Here is a 17,120-nt window from a genome sequence, read left to right as displayed (position 1 = left end):
ATATATGGATATTTGTCATTAGGTCAGCAGGGTATGGTGTTTTTTCTGTACACATGTAAAGCAACAAACGTTTATTGGGGGGGAAGGGGGCGGGGTTTACAATACATCATCCATCCATTTTCTTTTGCCGCTTATCCTCACGAGAGTCGCGAGGAGTGCCGGAGCCCATCCCACCTGTCAAGGGGCAGGAGGCGGGGTACACCCCGTACTGGTAGCCAGCGAATCGCAGGGCACATAGCGACAGTCGCACTCACAATCACACCTAGGGGCAATTTAGAGTGTCCAATCAATGTTGCATGTTTTTGGGATGTGGAAGGAAACCGGATTGCCCGGAGGAAACTACCCAGGCACGGACAGAACATGCAAACTTAACGCGGATGGGGCCGGGATCGAACCCGGGTCCTCAGAAGTGTGAGGCCAACGCTTTACCACCTGAACAATTCATCATGATTCTCTTCATCAGTTTATGAGTGTAATTTTAGGGGAAACCTCCAAAGATCCTGTTGGCATGTTCCTTTGGAGTTAAGTAAAACAAATGTAGTTATTAGAGTATTACATTTTAAAAGTAATCTTCGCCACGCTGGTTGAATGTGTCTGAACTTTGTGTTTTGTTTGCTTACATTTTGCTAAATCCCACACTGTGTCGTGAAATGAGAAGTTCAGAATGTTAGTTACATCCGTATTGCATCACCTGCTACCTTTTTTTTTCCCTTTTTTTTTGTGTGAGATGGACGAAATTGCGGCCTAATTACCGAGACACCACAGCAGCGTTTTATTTTGGACTTTTATTGGAGGCAGCTGGTTCTAAATTCGGCCTCATTTGGAACGCTACATTACCTTATGGGCTGCCTCTTTGGGATTTTGCCTCGGCGGTCTGGCCTGGCCTTGTCTTGTGCCTCCTAATTGCCTGTTCGATATACAACCGTCGGGCACCGCATTAATCCGAGCTGAGCTTCGGCACTTCGCTCTGTGTTCTCCTTCATTGACCTAAATCACAATTAAAATCGCTAATAAACCCCCCCACCCCCACCCACACCCCCGCATGCTATCTTTGCTCTCTTGTGGGGAAGCAGTTGGGTGTGTATATGTAATGAACCCTCATCTGGTAATTATTTTTGCCTTAAGTAGTTTAAAGTGGATTGACGTTTTGCAAATAACGTACTAAAATGGTGCATTGTATATAATAGCGTTATGGCTCTCGGTTGTGTTGCAGTGCCCCCCCCCAAAAAAATCGCCTTTTAATTAAACCGAAGGGAAAGATTCTTTTTTTAATATTAATTTGTTTTCCTCTCATATTTGTGTCATCGCCATCAGGGTGTAATCACCCTTTTGTTTTTGTGTTTACTGTATCACAGCAGCTCGACTGTTCTGTGGCCACAAAAGTACTGTTTAGTGCAGATAAGGGCTGATATGAATACTTTTTAGATGAGTCATATTTTTCCCCCTCCATAAAAGCAAATTAATTTTGCGCTCTCATTTTCTTACTGTTTACTGCCGCTTGTCCTGATCAGTTCAATCGAATGAAGTGGGCGCGTGTCTCACCTCCCATCAGGAACAGCAAGCCCGCCACGTACTGCATGAGTCCTCGGTCCCAGCAGCACCCGAGCACGCCGATGATCCAACCGAACAGGATGATGGCCACCGCCATGCCCATGAACCCCGCCGTCATCCGCCGTAAATCTGCGGGATGACACGGAGGGAGAAAGTGCCGTTAGTACCGAGTCGCTCGACGTCTCAAGTCCGGTGAGTTTATTTATTTTATTTTTTTAACTCTGACACGCACGTCGCCTTTGGGCGGGGAACACTTTCGCTGGAGCTCCGTAGGTGGCAGTCACGTGTAATTGAAGGTTATCAAATCGGGAAAGAGCCGCCTTTGAAGATGAAGTTCCCGAGTATGAGGAATCTCGGGGATTAGGAGCTCAGAGTTTGGGAAAATCTCGACGTAAATCGGTTTAAACCGTGCAAGATGCCAAGCGACTCCGCCAACTTTTGGACGAGTCTGGAATTCATTTGTGAATTTTACGTCAATATACTTGTTTTGCGACATTAATCTTCCTGTGAGTAAAATAACAATGGGTAAAGATCTTCGTTGATCGGCACAATTAAATCTGTAACCGTTTACCCGAGTAGACATGGCGTCTTTAAGGATTTAGTTTTAGGCTCCACAATGTTGCGTCTCCGTTGTCGTCCTTTTACTTAAACCCAAACTCTGGTTTCTCTTGACAAAAATTACAATATATGGCCAACATTGTTTTACAGCGAGTGAAATTTCACGTCTTCAAGTTTCAGCATTCACAAATGTTTTTTTTTTTTTTGAGACGAGAAACCCATCCTGTGATTATTTGCTGTTTTTTTTGCTCAGGGCAAAGTGATAAATAATCTTTCTTTGTTGTTTTGTGACATTTTGAAGGCAAGGAACTATGTTGAAGTGAGGTGTATGAACTGAATGTAGTTATTCCATAGCCTTGTCGAATAGAAGAAAAAAAAAACACTTTGCTGCAATCTTGTGGAATCTGTGGCCAATTGTAAATCTTTTTTTTTTGTGGGTGTTAATTAGTCACAGGTTTTAGATTTTCGTGGCAGTGCTTGGTCCCTTTAGTGGGGCTTAACTTGACATTATTGTGACAATTTATACCCTAAATCAGGGGTTCCCAGACTATTTTTTACCCAAAGATCTACTTTTCAAGCAGTCAGCCTCTCGCGAGCTACCGACGATGGGGGGGGGGGGGGGGGGGTGTTGATGATGCTCCCAATGTTATGTTATTGTTATGGGATATATTATACTAGATATAAATATATATGTATATTTAACATACAGAATTAGCTTTTTGTACACTGTATTGTCTGTGCTTTCATGCTGGATCAGGCTGTTCCAAGGTAGAATTTTAAAATTACACATCATCTGATCCTGCACTTTCTACTTTGGCTTTAGAACAAACCTTTCCCACTCGAAAAGAGAAAAATCTCGTCCAGTTTAACCATTTTTTTGTTTGATTATTCACATACTCCGACAATCAGTGCATCTTAAAACAAGAGTATTTCCTTTTTTAACTTTCTCCATTAATATCAAAATTAAACATAAGCAGCATGTCTAAGTCGTCTTTGCTCTACGTTGCCCAGACTGTGTTGCGAGATAAAGCAGCGGCGGTGTACACTGTCATTATAAAACACATTGATGGACTGCGTAAGTACTATAACAATTGTAATTATGAGTGTACGTCTTTAAAAGTGGGGGGCTGTAAAGTAAACTAAAAAAAAAAAAAGACAGTGTGGCGGTGCAGCGGTCATTGTTAGAGAAAGTTCTGTGTGCTGCCTAAAAGAAACCAGTGGCTTCTTTTTCATTTTTTACAGTACGTATGTGAATTGTGCCATTGGACGTAACAACCAGTCATGCCTCACTCATTGAATCACATTGCAAAATGCCACAAACTGAATAGCTGTGTATTATACTTTAAATTTGCATTAAATTATTTTTTTTTTTGCACGCAACGCAGAATATCTGCAAAGGGACCGGATCAGCGGTGCACAATTGTGCACGTGCGCAGTTTAGAGGGAACATTGGCTGAGGTTTTTTTTTTTTTTTTGGGGGGGGGGGCACGCCGTCCCGCGATCGACCGGATCCATTGAGCGCCTCTGCCCTAAATTATCTCTAAAAAAAACAAATCAGGTTTTGTAGTTTATAGGAATATAATTGTGCGACTGTGCTCTTGTTGGTTTTTTATTTTTATTTTTAACCTGAATTTTACATACTACTCTAGGCAATATAGAGAGTACACGCTTTTGGAACGGAAATTATGGGATGGAGGTCACAAGTCAGTTTACTACTTAAATATTCATTCCGGCAGCACATTTGTAAATGTAGTCCATATTGCAGCAAAGACACTGCGAGGGCAAAGTGGAACAAGGACAGCAGTGTGCGCACCGGGGGGGTAATGACAGGGCTTGAACTACGAAGGCGGCGTCAAAGAAGTGGAAAAAGCGCTCAAAGCGTCCAGCCCCCCCCCCTTCCTCGAGAAGATTAGAATGTCATGGGTGAGCAAGTCTGCCAGGAGGTGGAAGGATGGTGGTGGGAGTGTGTTGTTGTTGTTGTCGAGTGGAGGGCTGGAAAAGGTCAAAATATTTGCCTTGAGAGCATCAACGGAAAACACCAGGAGACACCCTGTTCATATAACCCCCCCCCCCCATCCTCTATGCACTTTATGGACCTCCTCATTCCAGCTACCACCATTACTTCTCAGCTGACAAATGTTTAAAATAGAGAGGAAAAAAAAACATACTGAGCGAGGAGCAACATGGATTACATAACTGCGGGAATCCAACACATCCAACACTTGGCACCTTTTTTAAGTACTCATGGTGGTAAAATCACTGCCTGAGTATAGTTTAGTTGTATTTAACTCTTGAGTTAAACATATTTGTATTGAACATATACATTTTTCTTTAGACAAAGCTTTCATCCTCCAGTTACCAGCTGCAGTGTGTTTCTCATACATATTTGGTTATTTTTAATTTTTCCTGTTCTTACAACTGCTGTTTGCTCATTTTTTTCCGTTTTTTTTCTTTTTTTTTTTTTTTTTATTACTGTTGCTACTTAAGTTTTGGTTTCTAGTTTTTATTCTTCTTTTTTTATGGGGAGCATGTTGCGCTTACATATTTGAAATAATTACAATAGCTTGTGGGTTCAGGTATACATAATGTTGAGGCCCGTAAGCAAGCAAGAATACACAATTTATTAAGATATTCGGCAAGAACGTCTGACACATTAAAATGGAAAATTAATTCACTCAATCAGCAACGGGAAGCAATAAACAGAGCAGCCGGGTAGGCTGTGGGGTTTTCGGGTAAATGTATAGCGATTGACGAATAATTGCATCAGCAGCCTTTTGGGAAGGAATGTAAAAGGAGTGTGATGTGGTAAATGACGGCACCCTGCAGTGAGCATGAAAAGACGAAAATCTGCATTCCCCCCCAGCGATGGATTAGCCGCGTGAGACCGGCTGAGGTTGTGTATCGACACGGTGCGCTGAAAAGTAGCGGGAATGGAAAAGCAGCACTGTAGAACCATGCATAAATTTTTTTTTTTTCTATCGAGACTGTCCGTTCGTGCAAGCTGGTCAGCAGAGAATCGCAGCTGTACCGCCAATATGAAAAAGGCAACCGAGTGAGAGGAAGACCAAAGAAAAGGTTCATGGATGGAGGACAGTGGGAAGATGCACGATATCGGCTTGGATGGAAAAAGATGACACGCTGTGGTGACCCCTAACGGGACAAGATGAAGAATACTGGCCACTGGTGGTCATAGTGTACGCAAGAGAAGGCCCATTTAATAAAGCATGAAATCATGATGAAATTTGTTCATGTTTTTAACCCATTCGTGGGCACTGTCCCATTTTTGGGACATCATGATTTCACGCATTATATCCTTCAGTATATCAAAAATATTTAAACGTTTTAATTTGATTCTGATTCTGTTTTTTGGGACAATGTACTGAGAAAACCCAAGTGCCCTCTCGCGGGCAGTGTCCCATTTTTGGGACGAGATTATAAATTAGTAAAGTTATCATATAACTTAACCATAAATGAAAAAGAAGTGTTGTTTCCTTGATTGTGGCCTGTTAGGAGACTTTTATCTCAATAAGGCAAAAAATTGCCACCGTGCCCATGAATGGGTTAATCGGGACAAAGGAAAAGAAGATCATCTTCCTGCTGTGCTAGTGCTGCCATACAAAAATATTCCCAATTTATACTTTGTTTCCCGTCAGTACAGAACATTACATTTTCATTTAACAGTAAATTGTATACTGTGTACTGGATGTGTGGCCACTGTGTCCCACCTTAAACCACAAATAGCGGCTGTGCGATGTAGATTGTATTGCTATTCATTCATTCATCAATGTGTGTGTCGGCGCAGGGGGGTGCTTTGCAAGTCTGTCGCCTCAAAGCTTCAAAATAACTAGCTCGGCGATTTGTTCATTTTCAAAATGTCAGTAAAGCTGCCAGTTTGGGGAAGGAGCGTTAGCCCCCAGCCCCCCCAAAAAAAGTAGTTTATAAAATGAGAGCAATACATCATATTCGGCATGTTCGCTGACAAGAGGTGGCAAAAGCAACAACTTTGTGTTCTTTGCCAGGTGGGAACAAAAGCGCTGATACAGCACATCAGTTGTCATTCTTTTGCTGGAACAGAAGAGTTTGTTGTACAAACTAAGTTTCTTTCATACGCAAAATAATCACTGCCCAAGTGCATTTTAGTTCCATTTAACTTTTAAGTAAAGTGCAAACACATTTATTAGCTGTGCAGTAGTGGCAAATGACCGAAACAGCTGGTACGGGTGACTGTCACTGGGCCTTTCACTCGCATACAGCAACCACGGTGACCCTTGAGCCTGAGGATAAGCCTGATGGAAGCAGTCTGACAGCCTGCTGACTAGGCAAGCCCTTCTTGATTTCACATTTACTCACTATTTTTATCGACTTCTACTTCCGGGTGGCAAAAACTCAAGATTTCATCGCCGGTAAACAAACCCCTCAGACATCAGTTGACCGAGGTAGAACGGTTGAGAAAACTTTGACAGAAGCAGACTGCAACGTCACGCGCCGCAAAACGCAACGTACACGGCAAATCTTTTGTGACTGGCTGCAGGTATAAACAGAGCCGATGAAACGCGGGGATTAAAAGGGATACAAGTCTCCAGGCCCCGATGTCAGCACTTTGGTGACGTGCCGAGTTGCCGAAACGCAATCGGGGGGGGGGGGGGGGGACGGGGGACAGAGAGTAACTGACAGGACCACCGGCTGAGCTGTCAGTCTTAGACTACAAGGGAGAAATCCGGCAGTGGACGGAGGTAAACACGCTTAGTGCCAGCTTAATTTTTTTTGCTGCCGTGGACCATTTCGGATTCAGAGGGAATACAATATTTTACATGTGCAGATCTAGTCCACGGTATGGACTCACAGTTGACTTCCAGTCGTACTGTCCATACCATTTGTCATTGTATGATGGCAGATTCAAGGCCATTAAAATGACAACAACCGTAGACAGAGAACTTATCTGATGCGAGTGGTCATTTGGGTGCCCGCATGGGACATATCACTATCAGGCGCGATCCTTGCATCTCCAAAATCACACATTTTTCTAGTCTAAGACCCATCAATCAGGAACGACTTCCTTTTGGCCCGAAGAATGACAGGAATCCATTCTTAACAAAAAAAAGCTTGCTCAAATGCTGGGGATGAATCAGCTGAATCTATGCTGATGGTCGCCACAAAGCAGGAAGAAACCTCGGGGTAATCACGGGCAGTTATTGCATATATTGTTGTTAAATTGCACACTTGAAGTTTCCAGGACATTGTGACGGCAATTACGTCGATTGTTCCAGCTCACAATCGATGGCACCCGCTTGTCTTGGGACCGTGGGCGGCCCGTTTCACTTGGAAAGTAATTAAGACCTGCGAGAGTGTTTTCGATGTCTGCTGGTGCAAATGAAACCCAAAATCTGCCTTATTTTTCAACACTTCAGCCAGCAGGGACCAGTATGTTGCATTTAATTTGAGGTCAGTCGCCTTGAGTTCTTTTTACCAGATCTGATTTGCAAACTAGAGAGCAGCTCGTGAAGTCTGAGGTCTGAAGTAACTCATTTTGAGGCCTGAAGTAAGACATTTGACAAAACACTTGATGACGTAGCGTGGAGGACGTTGTCTGACCAAACGGCAAAGGCAGGCAGGCAGGGCTATTTCAGAGTTTTGGGGTAAACCTCGGGCGCAATGCTAAGATAAGGTGAGTCACACTGAATAACCATTAGGTTTCCAGTTCACTGTTCCTGTTGAGACGGTGTGCACGCTTGCTGCTTTTACTTCTTTGAAATTCTTGCTTCAGAGGTGACAGATGCTCAGCTCTCTAGAAGCATTTTTTTTTTCTCGACTCACAAAGCAAAAGCAGCTTTTGCCCATCTTGGCAACACACTGGGCAGCCTAGCTTGAGACAGCAATTGAGAACTGATGCACTCAATAAACCAGTTTTAGTCCTTTGGGATATCACAGGTCATCAGGAAAGTCTCTGAATCAGTAAATCCTGAGGACCGTGGAGTATATGTTGACAACGGTTCTTGATTTTCACAGAGTTACTGTATCTTTACCGGGTCTAAAGCTCCAGTTGACGTGATCATGTTTGGGGGAAAAATTGTTTTTAAAGATGCTGTAAAGTTAAATTAAAGAGCTTTTCAAATTGACAGAACTGTGCAATACTGGATTTTGGGGACATTCAGTGGACACGCCCACATCTTTTTGAGAGTGCAGACAAATAGCTTGATGATTCACAATTTTCAAGGTAGATTTTATCTATTTGCCCTTTATTAGTATGCGAAATTTAGAAGATATCTTTTAAACGGACTTTAACTTGGAGTCTCTTTAATCACAACTCTTTGGGGCCCACTCACATTTTATTTATTTTTTTGAATCCAAATTGCTTGCATTACGTGTCTTTATCAGAAATGGACACCATTTCTGATAAAACGCCCTTAAAAATCCTTTTGGACGTCACAAAGTTTCTTGGATTCATCACATATCAACCACACCCGTAAGTGCTAGTTGTGATCGGTCCTGATTCAGCAAACCCACAATTTGTATCTACAACTTCAGGTTATAGAAGAAACACCTTGAATCTCCTGACCAGAGACAAAAACTGGACCCCAAAGATGTAAAACATATATCACATTTTATTTAAAATGCATCTATATCGAATGTACTGTATATACTTTAATGTATCAGTCTTTGTGCCAGTGTGTAGGTAATCTAAGTTAAGCTTCTGTTTAAGGCTGTGTGAACACCGTCAGTTCTGACACTGACAGTTTGTTCGAATACTGGTCTGATGCGCATTTCTTTGGCTGTCAGTTTGTCTCGGTCCACGTATCCCACTTCCTCCCGGCGCCCACTATTCAGTCTGGCCACACAGGCATGGCCGCGACCAGATGTCACCTCCACCTTCCGAATTCAGCGACAGTTCACTCGTCTGGGGAACTGGAAGTAGCGGTGCACGTACTGTAGATTCTAATGTGTGCAGCTCCTTGTGTGTTGTGTTGGTTTTTTTTTTTCCTCCCCTTGAGAATCCAGGAAGAAGTCTGTTTGTGTCATCACTTGTCATTCTTTCTTCATGATTTTTGAATCAGCCGGGCGGAAATTGTTTGTCTTCAAAACACACGCGGGGGAATTGACACAGGATGTGACTGTTTTGATTTAAAAATGGGGATCCCCAAGAAATACGCAGGAGTGGATTTACAGGAATTGAAAAAATAAAATGAAATACTGATACTACATCGTAATCTAGGACTGTTTAAGGAAAGTATTTTTGCAGCTAACTAAACAATATTTACAGTTTCAGGAGATCAGTCATGGATATGTTTCAAGGCGTTCATGAAAAATGCAGTTTGTCATTACGCAAATACGTCGGTGACCGTGATTAACTTAGATGGAGATGATGGTCGTGAGATCAAAATGCGTACGGTGCTTGCCGGTTCATGTAGTTAAACCTTTATTTTAGTTTTACGTGGTACTTGTTGTGTCCCGGCAAGGTAGCGATACTGTGATAAGCAGTCTGCTTGTAGGGTTGGCTTTATTTTCATCGAAAGGACATTTGACAGCTTTTGCATTTGAACTCATCGTATTATGCTTGCAAACCGTGATTTTATAATGTGAAAAAAATCATCTGACGACTAGAACGCAGCTTCAGATGTCATGCAGAAGGCTTGCAGTAGGTATCCGTGTAACTGCATTTTTTTTTTTCAAGCACGAACTCTTCAGCAAACATCCTCATGCGCCGCATGCTGCGGCTCACAGCCTGTGACTTTGCCACTGTCAGTGTGACAAATGAGCGCAGAAGATGACTCATTTATTCACGCTACATTAAGCCTTGCCTTAAGGACGTACACAAAATTCAAAATCAAAAAGAGAAATCTCATCTTTTTTCTTTCCCCAACCTCTATCCCATATCTGCCTCGGTGTCTTTGCAGTCGGGTTAAATTCAAAGATAGGGGATTCTCTCCCATTTTAAAACGCAGTAGGATGCTTAAAATCGGTCCACGTGGACCCTGCTTTGACGAAAACAAGCCGTGTTCAATCAGACAAATTCCCTTATTGTGGACTGTGAATGAATATCACAAATACTTGTTTACTGTATCAACGTATGACAAGACCACCGTCATTTTTCCGCTCTCTGAAAGGCTCCATTTTCCATCTTGCTGCTGCTTTTCCATTTAATTACAGAACAACAACCCCGCGAAAATTTATTTTAAAAAATGCTTCTGTGCCTGTTTTATTCTTGTAATTAGATATAAAAAGGAAAAAATGTCGCTACTGTTGCAGATGCAAGCCGTCTGTCCAAAAAAAAAAAAAAAAATTGAGCACTAATAAAACAGAAAAATTCAATGTTTACACACACAGTTGTGGATTTACTCTCATTAACTCGAGCAAAAATCCATTACATTTTGGTGTTTATTGGAACAGAAATCTGGCAGAGGAATGTATTATAACTGATTGCTCTCAATCGAGTGTGACAAGTGTTAACTTATTCCATAAACCCCCTTGAGACCTGGCAACATGCCTTTGTATCATTTCTCTTTACTAAAACACTTTAATACATCTTAAAACGTGAATACAAATATTTATTCAAAAGCGACTTTTGCCAGGAATCCTTTGTGTTGATATGCAGACTGCAATCGTTTACACCTTGGCAGAGATTTAATCTCTATTTGGTTCCCCTCGTGTATCATAGAGGCCAACAACTCATCAATTTGAGCCAAATACCGACTCTCCCTTGAAAAGGGCAACAAAATAACTGTTATGGAAACGCAATTAATGTTTGTTAAGATGCCCCCGGGGCCAAATCATAAAAAAATAACTTGAACAAGAGCACTTGGTAGCGTGCAGGGACGCCAACAAGGAACACGAGTGCCCTAGAGGTGGTGATAAGGGCCCTTGTTGTTGGGATTTGAAATAGTTGTCCTTTGCTGAATTGTGGATTACTTTTTGCAGAGATTTTGCAGATATTGTAGCTAGATCACAGGTTATTAACTTTATGGCAGGGTTTTGCTCCACCTGGGTGGGGTGGGGGTTGGTGGGGTGGGGGGAGTGCAGCAAAACACACACGCAGACTGTTACTGTCGACTCACGTAGGAAAACGTGCATATAAAACAATGTCCAACGTTTGGGATCAAGCTGCCTATTGGAAAGTACAACTCCTTTAAATCATACAGCTAGAAATGTACAATAAAGAAAACATAACTAATGGAATATGGCCTACCACGCAGGTGGTTAGGATAGAGGGAAGACAGACGTGTCTTTTGTCTGGTGGTCTGGTATGTAACCCCCGTGAGAAACAAGGGATTATACTGTATAGCGTTTCCGACATTGGTCCATCAAATTTTCTCACACAACTCATGAAATGAAGAATCCCTGTGGTTATGGTTCTGTTGGGTCTTTTTGAACCTTGTTTAATATTTCATATTGCCACTTCCCCTGGTATGCCCCCCTAGTAATTCTTTTCATTAGTAGTTCTGGTTTGCTTTGTGTTGTAATGAGTTCAAATCAAGTTAGTGTGTAGCTGAGTTGAGGCAAAAATGAATCAAAAAGGTTGTCTGTCTCGTACATTTTCTCCTAAATTTCATGAACGTACTCCAAGGATGAACTGGGGTCGCTGTAGGTTTACAGGGTAAACGATGCTAGCAGCCAGGAAGCTCAAATATTAAAGATGCAAACTTCCATTTGACAAAATTCAACGTGTACCACATGCAAGACTTTGGGATGAGAGTGACCGAGCTTTGGTGAGTAGAGGTGTCGAAGGGGGAAACAGTATTGTACAGTTTTGCAGTTGTAAGCATGTGGCCTTGTTACAGCATCCACAGCTTGTTGGGGGTGGGGAATAGAGCTTAATTTCATTACCCATGTCGACTGCCACGGGGGACAAAACAATAGAGTGGGGAAAATCAAATTACACAAGATAGCAGGGGGCGAGGGAGACGGTGGGTGTGATGGGGGGTGAGTCGATGCTGTCGACATCCTCGAACTGTCGTGCCGTTTGTCGAGGACGCCCTCGCTCACAAATGCGCCTCTGGCTTTGAACGGGACGCTGGCGAAGATGCTTGCAGTCCTCTAGGGGCGACTACCATATGGAGGATTTCATGGCGCGTCAGTCAGCAGCAGGATGAACACACCCCAAAGGTTGAATCGGGGACTTGGCCGAGCTGACCAATCTCCTTCACGGGGAGGTTTCTAGGAACGGGACGGGGAGGATGTTACCGATAGACATATTGGACATGTTGGGCCTGCACAACTGGCACTCAGCGTTGAATCTTGGATAAGAGCGGCAAGGTGATACCCCGGCTCTCCTGGCCCATCTGGAGGCCTCTGATGGGGCCAGCTGCTGTCAATCCTCACAGTCTGGGAGGGTTGTAACCAAAATTGATGGAGAATGAATGGCTGGAATCAACCGCTTGTAAATGAAGGCATTCTGCTTGATTGGAACATTCTGTAACGAAGACTCCGCATTTAAAAGTTCAGTCCAGTCCTGGTTGGCATATTAAATACCACATGAAGCACCCCATAAAAAGGCTTTTAGCTCATTAAAATGTCTGTACTCACGTGTCATCTGGTGCTTAGTGTTGTCATATGTTCTGCGACACGTCGTTTATGTTCTCTGGATGCTACAATAATTATGAGTCCTTGTATATCGGTAACTATTCTGCCTTTAACCCTCAGACCTTGTTCAATTTCATTCCTGCTGCAGTTTGTCAGTGGCCATTTCTGGCCATGGACACAAATAGTCTCATTTTTACACTACCACTAACACAGTCTGGAGGAACTGACTTGTAATGTTTGAATTTCAAACATTTGCTCAAATCTAAGCATTCTCGACAAGTTCTCCTCCCTTATATGCTGGAAATGATTGCTACACCAGATGGACCAACACCATCACCCTCCATTGCAAACACTGCATATAATGAATATTCCTCACGACATTATGGGATCTTATCATCGTGCAGTTCTAAAACAATTTTACCAGCCGTAAAGAAACTGCATTAGCAGGGGGAATGAATACGATGAATGAAGGTTAATGACTACAATAAAAGAGGATAAAAATCAGCCTTCTCTGCAAGATTAATTCACGTCTCTCCTGGCAAACGCAAAAGGAAAATTTCCCAATACGGGCCTTGCAAAGTTTTCCTTTCCTGCCAAGCGAAATGACATATTTCTCCACTAACACGGAGTTTACTGCTCTTTCAAAATTGCTGTACGGCTTAGTAAGGACATGCTTGCTGCAGAGGCTCTGACAGCCAGTCACTGCGTGGCATTATTACAACATTGCTTAGCGTTGGCTCTGTCTTAATGGTGGCACTTTTATTTATTTATTTTCCGGAAGAGAGGATTTTCTTAATCTTTCCAGGGCTGATGCCAAGTTGCTGAGCAAGTGGCGCTCTTGGATGCCAGCCCCCCACCCCGCTTCCCCCCCACAAAAAAAGCTGTTTGACTGATTCAAAGGCAGAACAGGAAGCATTAGCCAGGGGAAGGCAGGGAGAGTAGTGAAAGGCAGTGCTGAAGCTGAGAGATACTCAAAGCTCTTAGCCATTAATAACTGCAGCTCGAGATGCTTTACGCATGGAAATCTGGAGTGTGGGGCTCCAGACTCCAACTTTTTCCATGCTAGTGCTACCAACCTTGGTCACATCACTTCTATTTTGTCATGCTGTGATGAATCATCGTTGCACTACCATTACTCTCCTCTAATTATTAAAATTTAGTCGATAGCTTCAAGTTCATTTCCTGTCTTATGGTTCACTGAATTAACTACACTGCATGAGCCCCGTTCGCCCAGCCATGATGTACGCATAGAAGCGGCGCCACTTAAAGTATTAGAAAAGAAGCTTGTCGCAGAAACTAAGATGTTAAAATGAATGTCCAAAATTTACGAGAAAAACACAGTAAGAGATGAATACGTGGAGTCATTCGAAGTAACCCAACGCATGTACAAGAAGCCAGACTCAAAAGCTGTGAAAATCAATCAGCTTGAGGGACTGTATTCAATCAGATCGTGGCTGAAAGGAATACCCTTTAGAGTAAACTTTGACCCGATCATAAATCGTCTGGGGAGCAAGGTTTTCTGTCCGTCAATCTGTCTAAATACAATCTGCGTCCACACTTGCCAGGCTTGTTTTGGTCAAAATAAATTCTTGTGTGATGTCTAACATGATCATTTGAACCATGTGTTTACAGGGATTAAAAAAAACCAAGAATATTTATTTTTCTCATATGTATCTCAGTCAAATCTTTCAACAGTTTTCCCGATGTTTATTGCCAGTATGACTTTGACTATAGAGTATTTAGGTCGGATATTCGGGCTTTTCAATGTGCACTTTGGGGAGTAAGTTGAGGTGGCTTGCCTTGTTTATACCAGCTGGAAGGACTCCCTTAGGAGTCAGGTACCAGTGGTAGGAAATCCCAGAGTTGAACCTGAGCACACTGAAGAGATTTCACTGTCACGCCGATCTCTGCTGCTTGTGGTTTTTTTGCCCAAGAACCATCTCTCCAGGATGATGTTGATAGATTGAACAGTTGCTGCTTCTAGTTTTAGTAATCTTGTAGTATTTTCAAAATGACAGTTAATCACAGGGGCCTAAGACCTGGTAACGTCCACTTCAGTGCCTTTATGACAGCTACCTGGTACAATGTTGTAAGATAACCTTGGCTAATGTGCCTCATGCTGATTCAATCAGACTATTTTTCCACAACGGTATTGTATTATTCAATAGTACCATTGTCTATTTAACCCTAACTCCACATGATTTCCTTGCAGCAGCACACCACATAATTTTTCAGCAGAACGTCATTTATCCAACCATTTGTTGTTTCTCTTCAGTCTGTTGATCGATGATGTTGCCACTCACGTAGTTTCAGACGTGCTCTTGTGCGGTCAAGTAGCTCATCTTCTCTTAGTTCACTCTCCCCATACTTAACCAAAGCCGAGTGCGGCGCAGCTTTGTATAATTCTACTATAATCCCCGCCTCGACGTGCAAACCTCACTTGTCGTCTTTAGCTTTGGTGTGATGTTCACCACTTGGAGTAAGTCTCCCCCTTTTGCTCTTTTGTGTCTAGAAGAGCTTCGAACTCTTTCAGGAAGGGTTTCGACAAGATTTTGGATGTTTGTATGTTGGGAGAATTTGCGGTGGAAATTTAGCTTTTTCCACATCAAATACTGAAGAATTTTTGGACTGAAATAGGACGGTGTTCACACATTTGAAAGCATTAAATTTGTCTTGGCAATGTTGGGTGTCGACCGAAAAGACGGGTGATTAAGTTTTGCGCTGGGGTATTCCTAAAGTCTGAGCTTATTTTTGGAAAGTAACATTTTCAATGACCTTTCATTCAATTGTAATATCCTTGGGTTGCAATCACGTGATAAAAATGCGCCCTCAGTCGAATCGCCGCCATTTCTACGGGCAAGCTTAGGCGTTGCAGACGACATCACCATGGCAACGTCCACAGACCCACGTGTAAGCGGCGAGCAGCAGATGTTTTCCGCCTACTTTAATTCATTCGATGATGTCGCCAAAGCTTGATATGTACAGAAGATCAAACTCTGTGAAGATATCGATCCGTATACTCTCCACGACGACGTACTTTCAAAGGATATGAAAGACTTCCCTGAAGTAGAATATCCGGACACTAGAAATTTTACCGCTTACAAAATGATCATAACAGACTTTCAAATTGCCATTTGCCTCGTGTACTCGAGCTTCGTTCATATCTGCACGTCGTATATTTGCAAGCCACTATTGTTCCCGTTTTTTCCCGTCCTATTAGCAAATATCTTAAATATGAATTCCAACATTTGTAATTATCCTTGAGCAAACCGTATTAAGCTTGTCAGTGTACTTCAGATTTTGCTTGTTCTGGTTCTGAAACTAGTGCTGTGATTCGACTGCTTTTGCAAGTTTGGCCAACTCAGCTGTAGAGCGGACGGAATAGCATTTTCCCTTTCTTTCTAAATGACTACCCAAAGGTAAAAAGACAATTTGTTCCCATAATGACCTGTTGAAGTGAACGGACAGGGTGGCATGAGGTAAATCGTGAGCAATCCACTTAAAACTGCAAATCAATTTTTCATATCTCGGCTTGAAACCTTTATATCTCAATGAATGACCTAAGTTTGCAAACTGGGAAAATATTCAGACTGAAAGGTACTGAGAGGATCCTGGTCCATTTGGGGCTTAAGTGCTTCCTTCTCTCTTGCTCTTGGCCGTCCACTGAAAGACGACAAGAATATTTCCGCGATCTTATCACAACGCTAATAGGAGTGGGAGGAGGAACGGCAGCGGATCGCGAGCGGGATAGAAGTGAAAGTAATTACTGCTTAAATTGTGAGTGCTGGATTAAAGAGACAGGGGCCCAAAAATATGGAGTCCATCACAAAGTGACGCGATGGACGTTAACTGCTGTCATAGCTGCCCCGGCAATGTTTTAAGTATGATTTATTCACTTTTAGTTATCTCCGTTTAATATGGCAAATATGCCTAAATAAGCACTTAGTCAAATCACTCCAAGGTAATTGCGAATGCATAGAAGACGGGTCAACAGGGGCCCACTTGCATGCTAATTCTCACTAATATATTCATGTTCTACCTCAAAAAGATATTTGCATAGAGGATATTTCACAGCAGTGCAACAGTATGCGTGTTAAACATGAATTACGGAACGCAGTCTGACGTATTTGGAAGTCCGGGTGATATCATCTGCTTCCCTGTTTATGCTTCCAACCTCTCACTGTTGCGGCGTTTTATCCAAGACTTTGTGTCAGGAGGATTTAAGCTCAAAGTCAAGCCACAACTTTGTCTGAAATCTCGGAAGAGAGGAAGTTGTCTCTTTTCAGAAAGGATAGGGAGGAAGAGTCACAGTTTAAAAAGGGGGAGAAAAAAGGTGATTCACTTCCAGTGGATCATTTTCATTTGAAGATGATTCAACAGACTTCCCGAGTGTTTTCGCAGTCATTTTTGTGGGTGTCAGTGGAACACCTTGTAAGTGTAGACAGTATCTTGTCATCTTTTGTTACTCAGCGCGGTGATGGAGCGACGACTGATTG

At 42.6% G+C, this 17,120-nt stretch overlaps 1 protein-coding gene across 1 annotated transcript in view; it reads right to left on the bottom strand.

Moving 5' to 3' along the window:
- tmem178bb (transmembrane protein 178Bb) overlaps positions 1 to 17,120 on the bottom strand; it is a 67,739-nt gene that overhangs the window by 667 nt on the left and 49,952 nt on the right. Inside the window, exon 3 of the mRNA XM_061807919.1 lies at positions 1,543 to 1,680. Coding sequence (XP_061663903.1) covers positions 1,543 to 1,680 — 138 coding nt within the window. The remainder of the gene's footprint in view (positions 1 to 1,542; positions 1,681 to 17,120) is intronic.

Source organism: Syngnathoides biaculeatus, chromosome 20, assembly GCF_019802595.1.
Source record: "Syngnathoides biaculeatus isolate LvHL_M chromosome 20, ASM1980259v1, whole genome shotgun sequence".
In the NCBI taxonomy this organism is placed as follows: Eukaryota; Metazoa; Chordata; class Actinopteri; order Syngnathiformes; family Syngnathidae; genus Syngnathoides; species Syngnathoides biaculeatus.
Note: the sequence above shows the minus strand (reverse complement) of the source record. Positions and strands in the feature narration are given on the sequence as shown.